At 38.9% G+C, this 23,248-nt stretch overlaps 1 protein-coding gene across 1 annotated transcript in view; it reads right to left on the bottom strand.

Moving 5' to 3' along the window:
• DHTKD1 (dehydrogenase E1 and transketolase domain containing 1) overlaps positions 1-23,248 on the bottom strand; it is a 948,838-nt gene that overhangs the window by 724,073 nt on the left and 201,517 nt on the right. The window contains exon 4 of the mRNA XM_044088312.1: positions 1,856-2,050. Within this exon, the coding sequence (XP_043944247.1) occupies positions 1,856-2,050 (195 nt within the window). The remainder of the gene's footprint in view (positions 1-1,855; positions 2,051-23,248) is intronic.

Here is a 23,248-nt window from a genome sequence, read left to right as displayed (position 1 = left end):
ATGCTGAGACAGGAGTAAGAAATCCCTGAGCCTCTTTTCTGAATCAGAAAAATCCTGGCTTTCCTAGTGGAAATGCTCTCAGAGTATGTAAGGTTTCACCAAAAGAGAAATCCTCTGGAGGGAAAGCAGAGGGAATAGATTCCTCTGCATCAGAATCCTCAAGTAGATAAAGGCAAATCCAAATCATCAGAAGAATCAGAAAAAACAGAATCCTGGTCAGAAGATTCATAAACAACTTCAGTTCTAGGCCTCGCAGATCTTCAGTCATTCTTATCATTTGTTTTTTAGGCATAGAGGCCTGGGCATTGGTTTTTTAGGCATGGTTCGAGATTTAGGCCCAAGTGAAGAAGGAGGCATCGGGTTTAATATGCAAGTCCATAGGCCTGAATACACCTTCAGAAGCCAGTGCCTGCACAGCAGCTCCAGACCCATCCAAGGTAGAGACATCCGCGGGTTCCACAGTTGAAGCATCTCATGGCATACCGGACTCCGAATGGGTCTCAGTAGAGGCCTGCGAATCAGAAGTAGCGAGTATCAGGGGCTGTGAAAGCACCTCACTGAGTACTGGTGAACTGGCGACTGGCTTAGGAGAAGCGTCGTCAGCAGTTTTGGACCTCAGTGGCCTGTCTCTGTCTTTATCTTTGCGTTTTTTCGGAATCCCGGTAATCAAATGGCTAACCGATGACATTTCTGGATAATTAAACCGAGAACCAAAATATTTAGAGGTGAAAATATATCGACGAAGGATAGTGCGCTGATTAAATGAAGCACAAAACCGACAGCAATGAACGTCGTGGTCAGGGCCTAGGCAAGGAATACAGTACGAATGAAAATCTTTATGAGGTATTTGCTTTCCACAAGTAATGCAATTATTAACTTTTACTGACATCGGTAAGGAGCTAGAAAAAGTTTCCCCAACTGGGTACTTAGCTTTGGTTGAAGACTTCGGTTCAGAAACTCGAAAGCAAAAATTTCAGGAGTCAGCCAACCGGCACTTGCAAGCTGCTTCTGCTTCGGACACCGCACAGCAAGAAAGACTGATGTAATGGCGTCGGCTGCATATTTTATACCCCTGACGACCTGACGTCATGGAAAAAGGACAGCAACCAACGCAAGACCCAAGACTTTGCTAATCAGGCTGACTGAGGGTTACCTGCAAGCAGATAAACCAAGTCTAATGACTGCAACAGTGAAACATGAAGAACATCTTCAGATCAATACTTAAAAACAGGCATCCTCATCATTGAAGCCTAGGAACAATGATGAAACCAGCAAACCAAAGAGAACAAGATTGTTTACTTTGAGTGGCAGATAGAAAGCATAGAACAAGCAATGTAATGCATTTTCTTCTGGTTCCTCCAAATGTCCATAACTAGAGCCTGCTACCAATATGTTCAAATGCCCAAAGGAATGTCTAAACACTGAAAAAGTTCATGTCAGGGACTGGCATTCACTTCTGTTAAAATTCTATGCATTTCTGTACACTGTGCAACAATTATCCTCATGATGAACATTAGATGGTGTGCAAAATCCACACCTCCAGAATTTCATTTCAGTAATGTATTAGTTAAATTGTTCTCCCTATGAAACAACTGCAATGAACATCATTTCATAAATCTGTAAGATAAGACAAATGCCTGTCAAGACAGTGCCTACATCCAACATACTTAGATTATTACCTCTATAACATAATAAGGAAATGGCACATTTGCACTGCTGCCCTAGGTTATACATATGAACCAATGAAAAACTAAAGATTTCAGCAACTGAAAATAAATCCACTTTAGCTCTTAAACGTACTTACTTTATACATACCAGGAATGGGCACAGTCTACAAGACTGAATATTTCCATACCTCAGGTGGAAAATGAAGGAGACCTGTAAGGAGGTTAAGTCGTCCGCGGTGAGGTATTCCAATTATTACATCTGAAGCTCCGCTGAACACAAGCATCTGCAATAATTCATGGAAAAATCCCATAATGCTCTCTGCTCCCTCACAACCATATCGCTTTACTGTTGAAAACTTTGCAGCCAAGAAATGATCAAACTCCTAAAGAAAAAAAAAAACAAGAAATTATCTGAAGCCCATAAACAAGTCAACACTACAAATAAATATTTTACACACACGTGTCAATCTAAACCAATACACTAAAAGTTTAATTTGATCTAAGTGCTTTTCTGACACTATTTTTACAACTGCTCCACCTTCAGTCATAAGCCTGGACCAAAGTTCGAGACAGCTCACCTGTAAATTGTCTGTGCCAACACCCATTGTTCTCCGGACTACTGCTTATAGGAGGGTACCTTTCCATATACAGCTTGATGCTAAAAATAAATTACCATAAATGATGGAATAATGTTTAATCAAAAGCATGCTTACATCTAAGTACACCACTTAAACAGTACTATTTAAGACACATAATGACCTGCTTAAACTTAAAGACAAAGATAACTATTATTCTCCTTGTTATCTAAAGCGCTGGCCATTGACCATAGCATAGGCCATCAGTTGTCAGTGAACAGCTCACAAAGTATACATGATCTTGTTAGTACCAGACTAAAAGACCGCTATGAATCCACTGTAGAACCGAAACTGTCACTAGTTTCTCACTTCTAATGATCCTGCCTTGCACGGGGCACAAATACCAAAGCAAAATCTCATCAACCTTTTTGTTACAGAGAATCCCAACAGCCACGATGGCCTACATCTGGATTCTGGTTTTGATTCTTTTACTGATATAGACAACTTTTCCTTGGGGTTTTCATTGAAAAATGCACAAGGCATCACAGATGCACAATTAATCAAGAGAACTCAGAACTAGGTTTTAGTCAAAAATACATCTGTTCAAATATAGGCCCATTTCAATACTAAAACCATGATTATAAAGTGTTTATGTCTATAACGGCTAAAAAAATGGCAAAAGTGAAACCAAAATTGACAGATATGGATCAGTGTGGTTTTGTGGAGGGGAGGCAAACATTTGACAATATTAACAGAACACTGATGATCCAGAGGGAAACAGAATGTAAAAACATACCACTCTTATTGATGCGTCTTGCTGCAGAGAAAGCATTTGACAGAGTAGACTGAGACTTCATGAGCAGGGCAATGGAAGCATTTGCTTTCCCTGATACAATTATAAGGTCGATTAGGAGTATATATGAGGGATTGGGGCGAAAATTAAAGTGGGTGGCATCTATTCTGATAACTTCTGCTTGAGTAGAGGAACCAGGCAGGGTGGGTCTATATTACGTGATCGAATGATTAGGTGATCAAACACCTAAACATCGACCACATAATATTGAACTGCAAAATAGCGAACGCCGCCGGGAAACATTGCCACCAGCCACAAAAAAAACTAAATATACCAACTCTGAGATCGCTCCACAGTGGTGAAAATGGCAAAATCCAGCGAACGGCCAAGAGAAATCTTTCCCTGCGTTAAACTGGTCGTTCACTGTTTTTTTGCTTTCGATATTACGTAGTCGATGTTTACGTGTTCAATCACCTAATCATTCGATAACATAATATAGACCCGGCTGGGTTGTCCACTTTCCCCTTTGCTGTTTGCATTATATTTGAACCATTGGAAAAGAAAATAAGGGACTCAGAAATTCAAGGATATAATTGGTATGGTAGTCAGGAAAAGCTGGCTCTGTTTGCAAATGATGTTATTTTATACATGACAAAACCAAAAAGGGACATTACAGTGTTGTGGTACATTTTAAGACCGTTTCAAATCTTCTCGGGATACAAAATGAATGAAGGTAAAACAAAGGTAACAGAAGTAGATTATGCACCCACACATGAATTGGTCCAACAATATCCATATTTATGGGGACATGATAAAATGAAGTATTTAGGAGTATGGATTAGAAATAACTCTGTTGTGGCAGCTAATGATATGTGGGAAGAGACTAAACAGATGAGAATACAAAAATTGATAAACTGGAAGCTTTGTTATATAAACATGGATACTAAGACACAAGCAATTAAAATGTTTTTAGTCCGTTTAGTCTTATACACAGGTCAAGCATACTTTTATCAACCAAAGGAGAAGCTGTGGATAGCAATTAAAAAAGATATGAAGGATTTTATCTGGGAAGGGAAGACAGCAAGAGTCAAGTGGGATAAGCAGATTCTTCCAATAGAACAAGGCGAACTAGGATTACCCAGTTTGAGGGGGGTATTACAGAGCAACACGGTTAAAGCTGTTATACACAGCACAAGCAGAAAAACTATAATTCAAAGTGGAAAGAAATGATGATGGTACGGGGAGAAGCTCAAGAAATAAGGTCAAGACTGGGATTTTGGATGCAGACTCTTAAGGAGAACAACAAAAATCAAGGAGAACAACAAAAATCATGCAGAGTATTATATTCATAAAATAGCAGAGAGTATTCTAAGAACTAAACCAGCACAAGAATACAGAAAAGAGATTCTACCAATAGGGATGACTGTGGTTAGGGATACAGATAGTAGACAAGAGGGGGCTGGAATTTAATGGAGAAAACTGGCAAAGGAACCCAGATATTGGGAGTAAATAACTAGAAAGGGAAAGGTAATAGAATGAGAAGAGGCCAAGAATTTATTTTGACTGCAGGTTAGAGATTACTTTCCCTATCAAGGATTGATATCGGAGTATTGGCAAAGAGAAAGAAACAGGGGGTCCTAAATGAAAGACCATCACTGGTAGAGTTTTTAATACAATCTAGAACAGAAGCTGCCATTAAAAAAGGAATAATTAGTAGAGCATATAAAATACTGCGTGACAATTATAAGAATCAATCAGAGGGGCTTAGAAAGGATTGGGAAGAGAGATTGGATAAGCAATTCACAAACAGACAATGAGGGGATATATGTATATCTCCCAAATATGGAACAAAATCTAGAATATTTAGGATATTTGCCTGGAAGTGTTCACATATGCATTTTTATACCCAAAGTAGACCCCAAAGAATTTTTCCTGAGGTGAACAGCAAATGTTGGATGTTTGACAGGCAGAGATTTGGGATGCATGGCTAGGCTTTAAAAGGCCCTTGTGATCGTTAGCCTAGTAAACGCCTATGAAGAAAGAGGTGGTTGGAAAAATTTTTTGGGAGTGTAGTGAGCTGGCGGACTTTGGAGATTCCCTTCTGGACCGCTCTGCCGGGAATGCTGGGTGAGCAGATTGGATTGACTGGGGAGATGATTTTTTTTGAGTTATGATACAGAATCGGAATTGCCTAGACATAGTAAAGCCTTTTTGAGTCTAATTACGGTGGTTGCCTAAAAGCAATTACTAAAAAATGGAAATCAAAGTCTAGACCAACTTTACTAGAAGTAGTGAAGATAGTAACAGAGATAAAACTGGAATTGGGATCTTTAGAAAAGGGATGGAGCAAACTACGTAAGAAAAAATGGGAACTGTAGGAACAATATATGCAGAGAAGGAACAAGGTTTAAGAGGCAGGATTTGAATGAGCCATAAAATGCTTAACTGACAATGACTGGAAAGAGCATAACTGATGTATAATGTTTGCAACTACAGTTGTTTCAATGGTGTCTGTGATGTATAATGTTTACAACTAAAGTAGTGTCAATGTTTGTTTTTCATCTATATAAATGTAAGATTATTCATATGTGATAATTTAATAAAGATGTTTACTGGAAAAAAAACACATCTGTTCAATTTTAGACTAAAATTTGTCTAAAATTTATATCCTATTTCAGTAACTCATCATAAATTATGGCACGGAAAAAGATGTTGTTCCCCCTCTGACTCCAGAGCATCTGTTTATAGTCATAATTCATACTTTAAAGGACAGCGACACATTTCCTATTTCCAGAGTATATCGTCCACCCCACAACTTCCTCACTATGAATGTTTATGTGTATGCTGAAGCTGAAGTGAAACCTCACAATATATATAAATATTTAAATATATCTCTGCTTCTTGTGTTTAGCACATGAAAAGCCCACCCAGCAAAATGTCTGCAGTCAATCCTCCTTTCTCTTCTGTTGAGGCAATTCATTTATTGAAATACCAGGGATTTGTGGTGACTTTGCAGTGTACTGTCATTTACAACTGCATTATATCCCATGTACTGGGACCATAAACTTGCTGTGCCTTCAGGAATTCACAGCTCTTTTACAAAGTTCTAATGTACTTGGACCACGTGCTCTGAATCTCAAAAGCAAGTTACTGTGGATATTGTATCCTTTAGTTACTGATCTTGAACGCAAGATCCTCTGCTACAGAATCCAAGTTTTATTTATTTTACTTATTTTTATTTAATTTTACATTTGTTAACCGAGATGGTCTGACTGGACACAGGTCCATTTTCAGCAGAGGCCCGGTTAGAAAAGCTCCACAATAAGTACAATTTTACACATTATGTTAAAATACAGTATACACAGCATTTTCAAACAATATATTTAAATACAGTATACAGCAGAAGACATAACAAGACCTATATATACAGGAAAAAATAGTTACACATGGTTAATACCAGAATAAGTATACAAATTCAATCAGCATTAGGAGAGGACCTAGACTGTAATATACATTACAGTAGGTATATTAGGAAGTGAGGTATACAAGTGAAATAATTTGAGGACTTATGTAATACATGGGCATAGCCACTTATTCTTTAAGTGTGTTCTAAGTGAGTTTTTAAAGTGAGAAGAGGTAGGGGCAGAAATCAGAGCAGGAGGGAGATTATTCCAGGTTCTAGCTATGGAGTGGGAGAACATTGCTTTTCCTGCAGTACTGTTAGCCCTAGAGATACAGAGGAGGGGTTTGTCGGAAGATCGGACAGGACAATTTGTATTATAGTGGGTGAGAAGTTGGCCTATTGCAGGGTTTTTTTTCTGGATGTGTTACCACACTGTAGGCAATGATTAATTGGTGATAGGTTAGTAGCTGGGGAAGTTCCAGCCATTGCAGTTCCCATAGAGCCTGGCAATGGTGGGTTCTAAAGGTGGAGTTGTTTACAAACTTGGCGATTTTATTATAACATGATTCGAGTCTAGCAAGGTCAAGTTTTCTAAGCTGGGTAAGAATAGGAGCAGCATACATCAGGTTAGACAAGAGGTGAGTTTGGGCTAGGGTAATCTGTGCTTGTTTCGAGAGGGATTTCCTGTGCCTATACAGTGTTCCCATTTTTTATGGAGTTTTTGATAGTTTGTGAAATGTGGATGTCAAAATGTAGATTTTTATCAATTTCAACTCCTAGGAGTTTGGTATGCTCAAAGGGAGAGATAATAGTGCCATTTTTGGAGGAGATAGTGAAGGATAGAGGGGTGAAAATTGTTTTGTTGGGGGTGAAAAGTAGTAATTTGGATTTATTAGGGTTTAGGATAAGTTGGATCTGAGCGATCCAACTTTCCACAGAGCTAAAAGATTCCTGGGTAAGTTGTTGTAGGGTGGGAAGTGATGGAGTTGAACAGATAAGAGTTGAATCATCAGCGTATTGTATAAGTGAAGCATGCTGTGGTGGTATGGAGATTATTGGTAAATATGGAGAAAAGAAGTAGGCTGAATATGAAGCCTTGTGGTACACCTATGGTAGTTGGGAGTAAGGGGGATAGTACACTTTGCCATTGGACAGATTGTTGCCTATTTGACAGATAGCTTTTAAACCAGGCTATAGCGGAAGGGGCAAAGAATAGGGATGGCAGGGTGTCTAGTAGTAAGGAATGTGAAACCATGTCAAATGCTTCGGAGAGGTCTAGAAATATTGCAGATACAAAGCTATTATTATTTCCATGTTGGTTGATCAGAATGGTGAAAGAGAGCAGAGCGGTGGTTGTGCTATGGTGTTGTTGGAAGCCATGCTGTAGGGGAGAAAGGAGATGGTGTGAATTTAGGAATGGTTACCTGAGAATGTATACATTTCTCTAGTATTTTAGATAAGGGGATAGAATGGCAATGGGGCAATAATCTGAGTATTCATACGAGTTTCCGCCTTTATGTAGTGGAATAATGTATGATACCTTCCATAGCTGTGGGACATATGCTTCTTGTATGGAGTGATTGATAAGAATAGAAATAGGGTAGGATAAGGATTCAGCAGCTATTTTTAGAAGTTGGCTGGTAGATTGTCAGCAGCAAGGGTGGCAGGTTTCAGTTTTAGGAGATGTTTTTTTAATTGTTGAAGTGGGAACGGGTGAGAGCGTAAAGAATGGGATGTTGTCAGGGCATTTGGTTGGGTTATATGTAGGGCTGTGTTTGGAAAGTTGGGAGGATAGTATTAAGATGGATTCTGTGAAGTGGGAGGCTATGCCCTTATCGTCATTCGTGGAGTTATGAGTGGGAGTGGTAGTTTTGTCTGGTTTTAGGAGAGAGTTAATGGCATGCCAAAACTTTTGGGGATCTTTTGAATGTTTGTTTTGGATACTGAGGAAGTAATTTTGTCTAGAGTTTAGTTTTTCTCTTGGCCTGATTTCTAAGTTGTAGGTAACTGTGTTTGGCTAGGCTAGTATTGTATTTCTTCCAAATTCTCTAAGCCTTATCCCTTAACTTTAGAAGGGCTCTAGTTTCCCTAGTTAGCCACGGTGCATAGTTTGAATTGGCTCTCATTTTCCTAATTGGTGCGAGTCTATAAAGGATATTGATGAAAATATTGTTGAAGTAGTCAACGGCTTGGTCTATATTTAGGGTTTGTAGTGGTTTCCAGTTACTATGTTTTAGAATACTATTTAGTTCTTGTATATTTAGTTTACAATCATCTCTGACTTGTCTAAAAATAATGGGTTTTGTCTATGTTGGTACGTTTCCACAGGAGGAAGGTGGGGAGATGGTCACCAAGACCATCAGGAAGGCATGTCTGATAGTTTTGTTTGGGGCAGTTAGCTAGTGTTTAATCTAGAATAGAGTGTGTGTTTTTTTTTTTTTTTTTTTTGTCGATTCTAGTGGGTTCTTGGACAAGTTGGGTAAAATTGTAAAGATTAATATGGTTAGTGGGGGTTGTCAGAGGTACAGGCTGACCAATCAGTGTTCAGGTCACCTAGTAAGATGGTTTCTTGGGGGAGATTATCTGTGGCCCATTGTAACATTTCTTCAATGATGGGAGAGTTATTACTTGGGGGAATATAACAGCAGAGAATGATGATAGTTTTTGTGTCATTCATGCTTAGGGTTGAACTTAAGATTTCAGCATTTTGAAATTTTTTAAAGTTTTTTTTTTTAACATCATTAATCAATTTTGCTTTTCCTATAGTTATATGAATTACAATAATCTACAAGCATGACATGAAACTCTAGCGTACAATATCCAGTTTTAGAAACTTGTTTGTCTCTATTCCTTATTCTTAAACCATTCAAGTTTACAAACAAAACAGGTCGAAAGGAAATTTCACTTCACTTTTAATGGAAGCACTGATAAACTCAGCCCTGAATAAACAATATCAAACTGAGAATTTATGTAGGTATTTAAAGTTAAATGTGTATGCATAGCACAGACTCCTGATCTTATTTGTTTCTTAAAATACCTCTGGGCCCTTTCCAAATTCTTAAAATCAGCTCAAAGACAGGTGTCTACTTACTTATTTAACTGACATTTGTTAACTGGATTGGCCCAACTGGGCCAGAAGCCCATTTTCAGTGGAGACCCAAGGAGAAAAGCTCCAGAGTAACTGCATAAATTCACAGTAAAATAGAATTATATATTCTAAGCTCTGCACAGTAGTTAGAGTGATATTCTTATAAAAAGTAACATACTAACTTAGAAATTTTATGTTAAGATTCCATGTTCAAGGTTGTAGAAGTTATGCCCAAGTTATAGCACCTAAAGAATTTGTAGACTAATGACCATTAGGCTGCCTCACACATAATACCAATATTAAAATTACAAAAAAAGCTGACAAACAGCCACTGTTCAGGTACAATTAAAAAAGGATTAATGCAGTCAAGGTGAAAAAACAACAAACTCAAACAAAATCACTTTCACAAGATCCCATTCAAGGAGAGGAAAATTTATTTAGCACTTTCATCCATCGCTGGACTTCTTCAGAATGAATACTGCTACCATACCATGGAGTTTTATCCCAAACAATTGTAACAATTAACATTAATTAAACAACCAATTATAAAACAATCTAACCCTAAAATAAAAAAATAACACTTAAAAAAAAAATCAGTTTAATTACCTAAAAACATTTAATACTTATGGTTCCATTAATAACTAAAGATTTGTTAGCCTGCAGCATTAATTGCCACAATTCTCTCCTTTCAAGTTGTTTCCTATAATTACAACCTCTAGTCAAAGTCAAGTCAAGTCACAGTAAACTTTATATATGTTGATACAGATCAACACAAAGGAAAAAGTGTGCATCCCTGCACGAAATTTCAATACTCAGGCTTGTACCATATGAATGACAATTTACAGAAAGACAGACTAAATGAATAAAACATTTTAACTATCTTGTTGTTGTTGTTGTGTCTTTCAGCTTTTCCCGGTTAGGGGTCGCCACAGCTAACTCCGGTCCGCTAATGATTGGCAGTAGATTTTTACGTGCCGAGTTGCAGGCCCTGACGCACAACCTTCAATGAAGGTACGCCCATTCACGCATGTCTCCACACATAAGACGCTCTAGCGGAGAATCGAACAGGACAACGTCTTACTGTGAGGCGACAACGCTACCGCAGCACCACCACCGCAGTTTAAATACAAATTAAAAAAAAAATAAAAGATCCAAAAAAAGTAAAAGTAAGAAAAATTTGAAAGCTCTATTTACATCAGAAACACAACAAATGCAACAGCAGGAATAGACTCAGTAGAAATATAAGGATATGCAAAAAAAACAGTACTATAATAAATACGAGAGGCACATATGTAAACTTACCCATCACCAATATATACCATAAATTTACAGTTCACAGTTTTCCTGGTACAGACAGCCACATGAAGTGAGCTAATCAGAGTTTATGTAAACAACAATGACATATTGCATACAAATGTTTTACACGTAGCGCATTAGGCTATGGGTTTGTTATTCAGTAGTCTGACAGCATGTGGGAAGAAGCTGTTACGGAATCTGGATGTCCTGCATCTAATGCTTCTATAGCGCTTCCTTGTTGGCAGGAGTTTGAACAGTCCATGAGCCGGATGGTGTATATCCCTCAATAGTTTTTGGACTCTGCAATTGCATCTGTTCGAATATATGTCCTGTAGGGATTGAAGGTTGGAGCCAATGACTTTTGTGGCCTGTTTATAACAATTTTATCCAGTGCCTTCCAATCAGGTTGACAGCAATTTCCATACCAGACAACAATGTTGCTTGTCAGTACACTCTCAATCATGGCTCTGTAGAAGGTGAGTAGGACCTGTGTGTGTGTGGGGGGTTAGCTCTATGAAGTTTCCTAAGGAAGTGGAGATGTTGTTGGGCTCTCATTATAAAGTAGGAAGTGTTTGTGCCCCAACTTAGGTCTTGCAAGATATGTACTCCTAGGAATTTGGTTCTATTTACTCTTTCCACTGTGGCACCACTGATGATGACAGGGGTGTGTGGCTTTTTCTTCTTTCTAAAAATCAATGAGGACTTCCTTGGTTTTCCCAACATTTAGTGCTAAGTTGTTGTCAGTGCACCAATGAACGAGTTGGTTCACTTCTCTGTAGGCCCCCTTGTCTTCCTTCTTGATGAGGCCAATTACTGTGGTGTCATCTGCAAATTTGATGATTCTATATGACTGATGCATAGCTGTGTAGTCATGTGTTAGAACTGTGAAAAGAAGTGGACTGAGTACACAACCTTGTAAGACCCCCGTGTTTAGGATGATGCTTTTTAAGTGATGCTTTCCAGCTCGAACTATTTGTGGCCTTTCAATTAGGAAGTAGAGGCTCCAGTTGCATACTGTGTTTTTCATGCCCAGTTTTCTCAGTTTAGACAGCAGTTGTTGTGGAATAACCGTGTTGATAGCTGAGCTGAAGTCTATGAACAGCATACGTACATTACAGTCCTTATTTTCCAAGTGGTCCAAGGTTTAATGAAGTGTTAAGGCTACGGCATCTGCAGTAAAATGATTTGGCCTATAAGCAAATTGTAAAGGATCAAATGTAGCAGGCAGGCAGGACGTTATATGATCCTTGACTAATTTTTTGAAACACTTCATCACTACTGAGGTAAGTGCAATTGGCCAGTAATCATTTAATGATGCTCGTGATGATTTCTTGGGCAGGGGGATGATGTTAGTGGTCTTAAAGCGTTTGAGCACTTTTTCATGGCTGAGAGATACATTGAAAATGTCTGTGAAGACTGCTGCCAGCTGATCAGCACAGTTTTTATGTAGCTTCTCTGGGATTATATCCAGACCAGTTGTTTTGCCTGGGTGAACACTACATAGGTTCTTGAGTACTTCTTCCAGGCTGACGAATAGCAATGTGGCATCTTCATTTGTGGGTATTCTCTCTGGTTATATTCGATTCTTCAAATCTGCTGAAGCAGATGTTTAGCTTGTTTAAAAAGTCTGGGTTATCATCACATTGGGTGGATGGTGGCTTATAGTCTGTGATGTTTTGGATCCCTCTCCACAGCTGTCTGGGATATTTCTGGTTAGAGCGGTGTCTCTGTGTTTTTAGACTATAGGCTCGTTTTTGCTACTCTCACACCTTTGTTCAAGTTAGCCCTGGTCTTTTTCAAAGCATCTCTGTCTCCAGCCTTAAAGGCAGCATTACTTGCTCTCGTATACCTCATTGGTGAGCCAGGGTTTTTGGTTGGCTCTGATAGTTATATCCTTCAGGGTAGTGACATCTTCAATACATTTTGTGATGTATCCCACAACCGTTTCAATGTGCTCATCCAAATTAATACATTGATTTATGGTGGCAGTCCCTTTAAACAGATTCCAGTCAGTGCATTCAAAGCAGTCTTGCAGAGAGAGCCAAGACAGCACTTTCAGGCCAGATCCTTATGTGCTTCCTTAAAGGTTTCCCCCCTACTAGCATTGGTGTGTAGGTCGGCATAAGCAGGATAGAAATGCGATCTGCACTACCAAGATGGGGGTGAGGGACTGCTTTGAATGCCTGTTTGATACTTGAGTACACTTGATCAAGTGTGTTTTCACCTCTTATAGAGAAGTTTACATATTATTGGTAGTTTGGTAGCACAGTTTTCCCTGATTGAAATCCCCAGGTAAAATGCTGATACACTCTGGTTTCTTGTTTTGCAGATCACATGCTAACTGGTATAGGCTGGCGAGTGCTTCATTAGTGTTTGCACTCGGAGGTATATAAACTGCAGTTATAAAGATAACTGAAAACTCTCTGGGCAAGTAGAATGGACATTTAATTGTAAGGTACTTAATGTCAGCTGAGCAATGGCTAGTAACTACATCATTGTTTTCACACCATCTGTTATTGCCATATATGCAAACTCCCCCACCTTTTGTTTTGCCACAGAGTCTGTAACCTGTCTGGTCAGAATAAGGAAAAATTGTCTATTCCAACAGCTTGGTCGCTGATATTTCAATTTAGCCAAGTCTCAGTGAATATAATAATACAGCTATTTCTTACCTTCCTGTTTGTGTTAATGTCCAGCCTAATAAAGTCCATTTAATTATTCAGAGATCTTACGTTAGCCAGCAAAATAGAAGGAATTGCAGGCCTGAGTGGAGCTTTTCTTAATCTGACACTGATACCAGCTCTGTTGCCCCCTTTTCCTAGGTCTTTCACATCTCCTACGCTTTCTACTTTGATTTTTTTTGTTTAATTGAGAGACAAAACAGCTACAGCAGTCTGGATGATTATTCAGCTGTATTCACAGTTCATTTAGTGATTCAGGCCCCACAGGGCCTGCAGATATTAGCCCTGCAAATCACCCGCATGGCGTGCCAGATTCCAGAAGATTCAGCAGAGCAGAATGACCGTAACACCTTCCTACATTCAAAAATTCAGTATACTCAGTAAGTCTGGGTAAACCCACTGCAGAAAATGAGCTAAAGTAAGCAGTACATTTGTGAGCCACAATAGTCGCAGCCATGCAGGGCGCCACCCTTTTTTTTCTTTTTTCTTTTTTTTTTTTACAATCAATAGTTACCTGTTCTAATACTGAAAAATAAAACTTCTTGAAGGAACTGAGTATGTCTATATAAAGCATTACTATGATCTTTAGTCCTAATGGCATATGAATGTTCCTTAATTCTATTATATAGCTTTACTGTAGTTATACTTACATAAAACGCTTCACAATAAGAACAAAATTTCTCAACATGTCTTAAAAATTATTTGGTCCCTCCAAAATAAAACTGCAGACCGTACAGAAAACACACTTAACCATACCTCTTTTTCTATTCACATTAACCGTGGCACTCAAAGTATTGTCATTTCCCAATATTTGTTTAACAGTCAATAAAAAACAAAAAATGGCCAAAAGGACCACTGAACTCAAAAAAATAATAAAGAGAAAATACTGAAACCGGTGAACCAGTCTGTTTTAATACTCCAACACACAGAACTAAGCACTTTTGCCAAACACAAGATAGGCTTGTGCTTAGTTGTATTGTGTGTTGGAGTAGTAAAACAGACTGGTTCATCGGTTTTGGTATTTTCTCTTTATTTTTATTTGTTTAATAGTCCTTGGTTTTTGATATATAAAACTAGGAGCAGTTCCAAGAGCTTATGGTAAATGTCCAAAGCTGCCACATGTGGTTGCCAGAACCTATCATACCCAAATACACTTTACACAGTACAGCTGCGTATCAACACTATAATCACTGGCGCCCCACAATTTCACTCACTTCAGTCTGAATATGCCTTTCAGTGTAGTTGAACAATAATTAAAATTTCTTGAGCAAGATAATCGTCACACACACACACACACACACACACACACACACACACACACAAAAACACACACACACACAAAAACACACACAAAAACACACAAAAAACCACACACAAAAAACCACACACAAAAACACACACAAAAACACACACAAAAACACACACAAAAACACACACAAAAACACACACAAAAACACACACAAAAACACACACACACACTATTTTCCAGAGGAGAGCATTAGTATCTTACAAGTGCTAACAACCTTTTCCTTATCTTTACAGTATTTTTTTAACCAGCTAAACTGCACATGCATGCCAAAACATAAACATGGTTTAGATTTAAAACAAGGCAGCTGTTGAATGTTTGTGTGGTGACAACAGCTTGAGCAATAATTCTTTAAAAGTTAAAAGCCAATGATTGCTGGTTAAAAAATAACCCCTCCTAACCACAAGCATTTTAAAATGAATATAAAAACAAAACAGATGTGCTTAAACAGATAAATGACTTAAAAACTCTAGCTAACAGCTTTTCTGGTGCTGTCTCTACCAGCCGCTGAATGGTTACACAGAATGTTTATCAGTCTCTGATTACATGCCCAAGCAGCAGCTGCATAATTCTCTGGCCAAATGAAACCTAGTTTGAGCTGTATTCAGAAATGCTATCCACCTGAACAGTTCAGAAGTAAGGCAAAATCTCCTTAGCAATTACCTATTTCTACTTAAAAGAGCTCAAAGCAGTGCCAGCTCTTTTTGATGTAAAGAAAGAAAAAACCCTGATAACAAACTATGTAATGGAGCTGGTATGGTGAAACTGCGCATTCCTATCCAGGGAGGGGGGATTGGGCCAACCAGGAGATGCAAAGGACAACCCAGAAATGGTAGTTTTCCTACAAAGCTGGAAACGTGGTAGCCTTTGTTACAAGTACATAGAAGCATACGCTTGCATGGGGAGGACATAGTGGCTACTCTGGTGATATACCTGGTGGAGTGGAGAGTATAGTGTCACATCAAACTACATTTTTACTAGTATGTAGTATGATGGCATGCATATCGCCCACTGCTGACTCTGCTTGTATATTGGCCTGCTCAGATCAGCTTTAAACCTCACTGTGGAATACCTGTGTTTGGGTAACAAGCAGATCTGTCTGATTGTGGAGTAGTGACAGTTGGCACATAGCATACAGAAAGACATTTTGTTTTTACAGCCTTTTCACTTGGGGTATGGGGACAGAGATGCAGTCCAAAGATTAGGCATCTAGGCAAGGCAACTGTTTACATGTTTGAATAATGCATTTGTTTTCGTTTTACACAGTTTTGCCATCTTCTCCACTGAAACAATTTTACAGTTAGTAAGTTTACATATTTTCCATTGTATATGTTTTAAACATTTGTCATGCTGAAAGATTTACCATAACTTTCTTTTGAAATATTACATTCACTATTTTGATACAGCTTTTTCTAATAAATATGTTTGTGGATGTATGGTCCAAAGGTGTGAAGGTGTAGTATTTTTGGGAGAATAATTTTATCTTTTGGGTTTTTGAAGTCTTCTGACCATTATATGCCAAGCTAATGATACTCTCATGCTTTAAGTAAGGCAACACAAGATAATCCAGGCAGAATTTGAGGCTGTCCATCCAATTATCTTGGTACCTCGAAGGTGTCAAGGATGCTACTCTGCTTGACATGTACTGGAAGTTTGCTCTAGAGGTGATAGATACATTGATATATAAATCTATCACACCAATGTATCTTACTTATCTGTTAATGAAGGTTTAGTTCCTTTAGCAATTATTTAGTAAAGTGCCTGTGGCCAAACCACTCGGCCTGCAGACGGGAGCACACTTTGCCTTTATTGCCCAGGTGAGTACCACACTGGTCCATGTTGCAATGTTTACCTAAGCTTCAATGGAAATATTTACCAAGGAAAAGTAAGGGTTTTCAGACTTTCTTGGTCTCTCTCCTGCTCTTTCCAGTATTCAGGCAGAAAAAAAAATTAGTAAGCCTTTCGGCTTCATTTGTAAAACAGCTGTATAAGTTGATAAAACTATTTTTGTCTAGAAAAAGAGTTTCTTCTGAGGTGCTGTCTCTCATTACTTTGGAGGTCTCACTGTATTCCATTTCTTCCTTTAGCCAAGGATAGTCCTGTCTGCAATGAGTGGTAAAGTAATCTTCTTTCTCTCTCTCTCTCTCTCTGCAGGGGTTTTGGTGACCATCCCATCAATTATTGCTGTTGCTGGGACCACTTTACCTCCTATTCTGGCTGTTTAGATCATATCAGTTCAGTCTGAAGTCTGACGCACTTTTTCTTTTAGTCTGCCTCCTACTTTATCCCTCTTTTGACAACAACAATGCAGCAGATGCATTTTGGTACACAGTTGCTCTCCTGTTCCCTTCTGATTTAAGGTACCAGGGCAATTATAATTTTCCTTTAAGAAACACCTATCCCCCCAGCATGATGTCTCCCACACCTATGGCCCCATTGCTTGTTCCTATGGTTCAAATGCCTCTTTTCTGATGCCTGCCCCTCTGACATACTTTCCACCAGTATCAGTACTTCCAGTGCTATAATTTCTGATGTCAGCTATGCTGCAAGTAATGTATATTATACTGATAAATGCTTTTATGTCAGTATTATTGGCATTACTAGGTCTGACTTCTGAATCTCCAACTGTGAGGCAAGTGTCAGGGTTCTTGGACCCCTGGCAAACAACACATAGCTTCCCTGCAGTTAGTGATCTGTGTGCCGTTTTCTCCAGAACTGGCATCTCCACTGACAGCTCCAACACACACCCTTATTTAGACAACTCCGTACTGTATTTTTCATCACATCGGGAACCATTCTAGGTAGCCCAAACTACAGTGACAGTCTGCACTATTACCTCAGCCCAGGATCTCAACTAGGAAAGAGGACCTTAGTGTCTTTTGTAATTGTCTCTTCTGTTCACCCTCTATTGTTTGAATTCCCTGTAACTTGAGCAGGGATATACTTGTATATTACACTGCTCCTCCCCCCGACCTCTCTCTCTGATAATCTCACTCCTTTATTTGTTGATTCATTAGTGTCTTGCACTATCATCAGGGAAAGACCTGGATGAATTCTGCTGTGAACCTGCCAATGGGCACTCAGTTTCCAGGGAGAAAGCAACTCATTGGCAATTTTTGCTTTAAGACGGCCAATACATCTTTTAATAGGAGCACAGCTGGGGAGTGCGAGTGGCCATCATATATGACTAGGAGGTGGGCATTCAGGGATATGCTAGGGAAGGGAATCCTAACTTTGACTGGGCAGAATGAGGACAGTGTCACAAGGATTACCACCCAGAACATCATCTCACTGATGCTTTCATCCCTGATACTATGCAGTATCCAGTCAACAACCAGGAAATCATACTTTAATAGGCTGGTGAGTGGATACTGTTTTATCACTTTTGAAATGCTGGGAGACCTTATGATAAGGTGCACTCACTAAATGCTTTTCCTAAGGATATGAGTATCTGGTTAACTTAACAGAACTGTAACACTTACCAGGAAATTAGCAAAAATGGGTGGCCTCTGTAGAGTCAGCATGGCATAAATGCATAAGACAAGGGTATCCCAGTACTACACATGGGTCTAAGGGACCCCATGGGAGCAGTTAACACCCTCACAGCAATGTTCAAAGGCAAAAGCAAGAAACCACTTTCTTGAGTAGACATTAAATCTTAGAGTAAAATGTTTCCAATGTAGCAAAATGGGACATATGTTTTAAATATCCATAGCTACAAAGTGGGGAATAAATTCTACATGAAGAAGCTAGCAAAGGAAGCATCATGGCAGTGGTATGGTGTGTTGTCTTTAAACTGCAACTGATCTAGATTATCACAAGTGCCTGGATCCTACTGGCAGAGAGTAAACAAACCACTGCCAAGAGGGATACTCAAGCAGACCTAATTAGAAGTTATGTACTTACCATAACTTGGCATATTTGTCTATTTTCATTCTTCCTCACTTCTGGGTTACAGATCCTACCCTCAAATCTGACTTGGACGTATTTATTAGACTTGGATCCTAGTCTTTAGCTCCTCCCACTACCCATAAGGTTCCATCATCTCTGCAGCTTCCTCACATCTAGAGTTTCCCGCCCTATTGTCTACTGAATAAAGAGACATAATATATAAAAGAAAATCAGCGGCTGAAACCATGACCATAAAGGTTCCCATAATTCCAATAGGTCCTCAGGAACTAATAGGATTTGGGATGGCTGGGAGGGAAGGGGAGGAAGAATGAAAATGGACAACACAGATGCCAAGTTATGCTGAGTACATAACTTCTAAAACTTAAGTTATCCTTTTCATTCTCTCATTTTTGGCAGAGACCCAGTTACGCTAGTCTCAGGTGGCCTCAAGGAAGGATATGCTGCAGAACTGTCAAACCAAAAGAAGTTCTACTTCTGGAGACAATGTCCAATTTACAATGTGTCACAAAGGTACGAATCTTTGACCAAATGGTTGCAGCACAAATATCATCAATCGATGCTTTGGAAGAGACAACTGATGATGTAGTCATAGATCTGATGGAATGGTTCTTAGGACGACGAGGCAATTTCAATCCATTTTTTGAATAAATGAGCGAGATACAGTCAGTAATCCACTTAGCCAACATAACTTTGAAAACTGCAAAATCCCAAAGAATAAGGCACCACGCCTGGAACAACAAATTAATTTATTATCAAGCGCTTTTCATCTACACCAAATAGTCGAACTTCATCAGCTACAAGTACTTCATTCACAAGAAACAGTTTAACTAACCCTCTCAGTAAGTCACATGACATCCCAGCTCAAGTTACATGACATATCAGCTCAGTAAGTTACATGACACACCAGCTAAAAATTTAAAGTGCTAGTCACATCTATTTAAGAAATAACAGCATATATTTAGAATGGTCATGTTAATGTTTCTAAAATCCACAATTACAGAAAAATACAACCAGTACAACAACCACTGAATGAAAACCTATCCCCGAGGCTTATTGGGTTTCCAGCATTGAAGGATTGGCTAACTTCACCACTGGGCTTTAATGCACCTAATTCAGCACAAACAGGGAACTCGGCCAGGGATAAGGTGAATATTTCTGACTTGTTAAATATACTTGACCAGAATTTGTTAAAATATATAAAAAAATTGCACCTAGAAATTGAATATTTTCAGGAATGTATAAAACTTGAAATAGTACCTAAAGGGCTAAGAATCTGTCAGTATCCCACAGGTTTGGTCCCAGATTCGCAGTTTTATTTGGACTTAAGTTATTTAATCGACAGGGGATGGACTTGTTACACAATGTGCAAACACTACAACTTGTTTGCAGAGGAAATAACAGATGCAATTTCTGTACTGGGTGTTCAGATTAAAACTCACTTGGACTTTTGACCGTTATAGATAGGATTGTGCACGTATCTTTCAGAGTACAGACCAACACATTAACAAAATTAAACTAAAGTCAAGAAATTAGAAAGGGATCGTGCTCAGTACCTAAACGGGACTGCCTATCCACACACCCCTACATCACAAGCATGGAACATCAGAGGAGGTGGTGCCAACTATGGGCTCAGTGTCAATCACGCTAATAATGAAGGGAATAGCAAACAAGCTGTGTCTACACCCACTGACTGTGAGCAGGTTTCAAACTATGACTATGAAAGTCCAGAGCAAAATGAAACTGTGAGAAGGAGCGAGCATTTACAAAACCAACAAACACGCTCCAATTTAATGATAACCAGCACAACAGTAATAACCAGCTTCCTCTATAAACGCCACCAAAGAGGGTGTTACCAGAGGGAAATACCAGCACAAATGGAACCAATGGAAGAAGCACAACAAATGGAGGTAAACAACTCAGCAGAAATTAATGACATTACTTATGAAGTAAACCTTTGTTTATTAAAAATACTGAGGGTGTCTTTTATATTTACAACTATTCCACATTTGATGTGACTGTTGAACTTGCTAACATTTTGGCTAAGGAGCTGACCTTTGTTTCCTTGAGGAGAATGGACATTGCTAAATGTATTTTAGACCTGAAACTTTTTGTAAGAAAATTACATTTAAAAGCTATTCTAGGTAATACTAGTTTAGAGGACCAACAGTTTAGGATAGCCAGCTTGTTTAATCCACCACTGCATAACCTTTTGCATACTTTTGAACGAGTCTGTGAACTTGATTTCAGGATGTTACAGTCCACCGATAAAAAGTCCACAAGTAACTATAAGTAATGCGTTAATGCGTTAAGGTCAACTAATGTCAGAGTCATGAAACCAGATAAGGGTGGGGGGTAACTTAAGTAATGTGTTAATGCTTAATGCGTTAAGGTCAACTAATGTCAGAGTCATGAAACAAGATAAGGGTGGGGGGGTGGTATTCATGGATTCTGATGATTACGATAAGACTGAATCTATTTTGAATGCTGATTCTTAGCAACAAGTTTCATTAAATGAATACAATACAGCTAATCAACATACAAGAATTTACATTAATGACTTATACATTGAAGGAAAATTTGATGTAAATTTATACAACTACATGAAGATACTGACACCTATGGCACCAGTCATGTTCAGAGTCCCTAAAATTCATAAGGATCTACAAAATCCACCACTAAGGCCCATTGTAGATGGTAGAAATTCAGCTACATACGCATGTGCAAAAATGGTGGATTCAATGATGAAAAAAATATGTACAAACTGAGGCACAAATTTGCAGGGACTCCTGGACATTTCTTGAAAAAATTGAACTTGACTTCAACGCACAACAAGGTTTTCTTACAGTGGATGTAAGAGACCTTAAAACATCTATACCACACAACCTAGGAATAGAATGGGTGGAAAATATTCTAAGGAGCAAAGGCGCCCCAAGCACAGATATTTCCTTGGCTAAAGAATTGTTAGACATTATACTGTCCCAACAATTTCATTCATTTTAAAAAGAACTTTTATTTACAAACAATGGGAGTAGCAATGGGGTCACCTTGTGGCACCAGTTTTGCCAACTTAGTAATGGCTTATTGGGAACAACATCCAGGAAATTACCAGTCAAATAGTATATTTTACACGCTACCTGGATTTTTTTTGCTAATAAAAGGTAACGAACTGGTAGATGAAAAATGTGTGCATTATTTCAACACCACCACCCAATTTTTAGAATTCAACCACAACTTTCATGAATGTGAAATTTCCTTTCTAGATGTACAACTAAGAAAAAAACAACAAGGAGGGGAGATATGAAGCTTAAATCTTCAGGAAAAGTACAGTTTTGTACCTACCATAAATGTAGATGTTCGAAGATCCACATTGCTGCAGTCCTTACTTATGGGTAGTCCACTGTCCTCGGTCGGCCCGAATACCAAAGTATTAGGCTGACGTCGGTCATGGGCGCCTAGAACTGACATCAGAGCGTCAGGGTATAAAAGCGCATGACCGACGTCATATCCTCAGTCTTTTCTTGCCCCAGATGTCAGAAGGCCCTAAACATAGAGGCTACAGCCAAAAACAGAATACCTCCCAAAAGCATGTCCAACAACAACCGCCACCCAAACCATATAACCATAACAAACAGCAGTGGGGAAGGAGGGAGGGTAAATTGGACTGCAGCAATGTGGATCTTCGAACATCTACATTTATGGTAGGTACAAAACTGTACTATGTTCTTCATCTCACATTGCTGCAGTCCTTACTTATGGGTAGAATCCCAAAGCAACGGGAATGGGAGGATGGAAATATCATAAAGCATTAGGGGCTGCTAAAAAGCCCTGTAATATTGCAGTGGCAAACCCAGCCCTAGATTTAGAATAAAGAGGAAGGTGGTAATGTTTAGAGAAAGTATGTACTGAACTCCAAGTAGCTGCTTCCAACATATCTTTGTAGCTACCCTCTTAGAAAGGCAGTAGAAGTGGCAGTAGCCCTAGTGGAATGAGGTCTAACTCCAGCCGGAACCTCCTTACCATGATGGGAATAACAGAAAGAAATACAACTCCCAATCCATTTAGAAATAGTTTGTTTTGACACAGGTTTACCCTGAAAACCCAAAGCAAAAGAAACAAACAACTGCTGAGACCGTCTGAACTCCTTGGTTCTGCTCAAGTAATAACGTAACTGCCTGTGAATATCCTAAGTATGCAAAATCTTCTCCTTTATTTTGGGGGTTTGCATAAAAAGTAGGCAAATGAATAGTTTGATTTAAAGCCACACTAGAAACCACTTTAGGCATAAAGGAAGGATTAGTACGCAAAGATACCCTGTCCTTACGAAAAATTAGGAAAGGCTCCACTGCCATAAGGGCCTGTAATTCAGAAACCCTTCTTGCAGAAGTAATGGCCAACAAAAAAGCAGTCTTCCATGACAAATACTTTAATTCGGCAGTAGCTGCAGGCTCAAAAGGTTGTAGAGTAAGTTTTTCCAACACAAAATTGAGATCCCAAGCAGGAGTAGGAGCTCTACGTTGGGGTCTTATG

This window comes from Protopterus annectens, chromosome 11.part0 (genome assembly GCF_019279795.1).
Source record: "Protopterus annectens isolate FY-2018-M chromosome 11.part0, PAN1.0, whole genome shotgun sequence".
In the NCBI taxonomy this organism is placed as follows: Eukaryota; Metazoa; Chordata; order Ceratodontiformes; family Protopteridae; genus Protopterus; species Protopterus annectens.
Note: the sequence above shows the minus strand (reverse complement) of the source record. Positions and strands in the feature narration are given on the sequence as shown.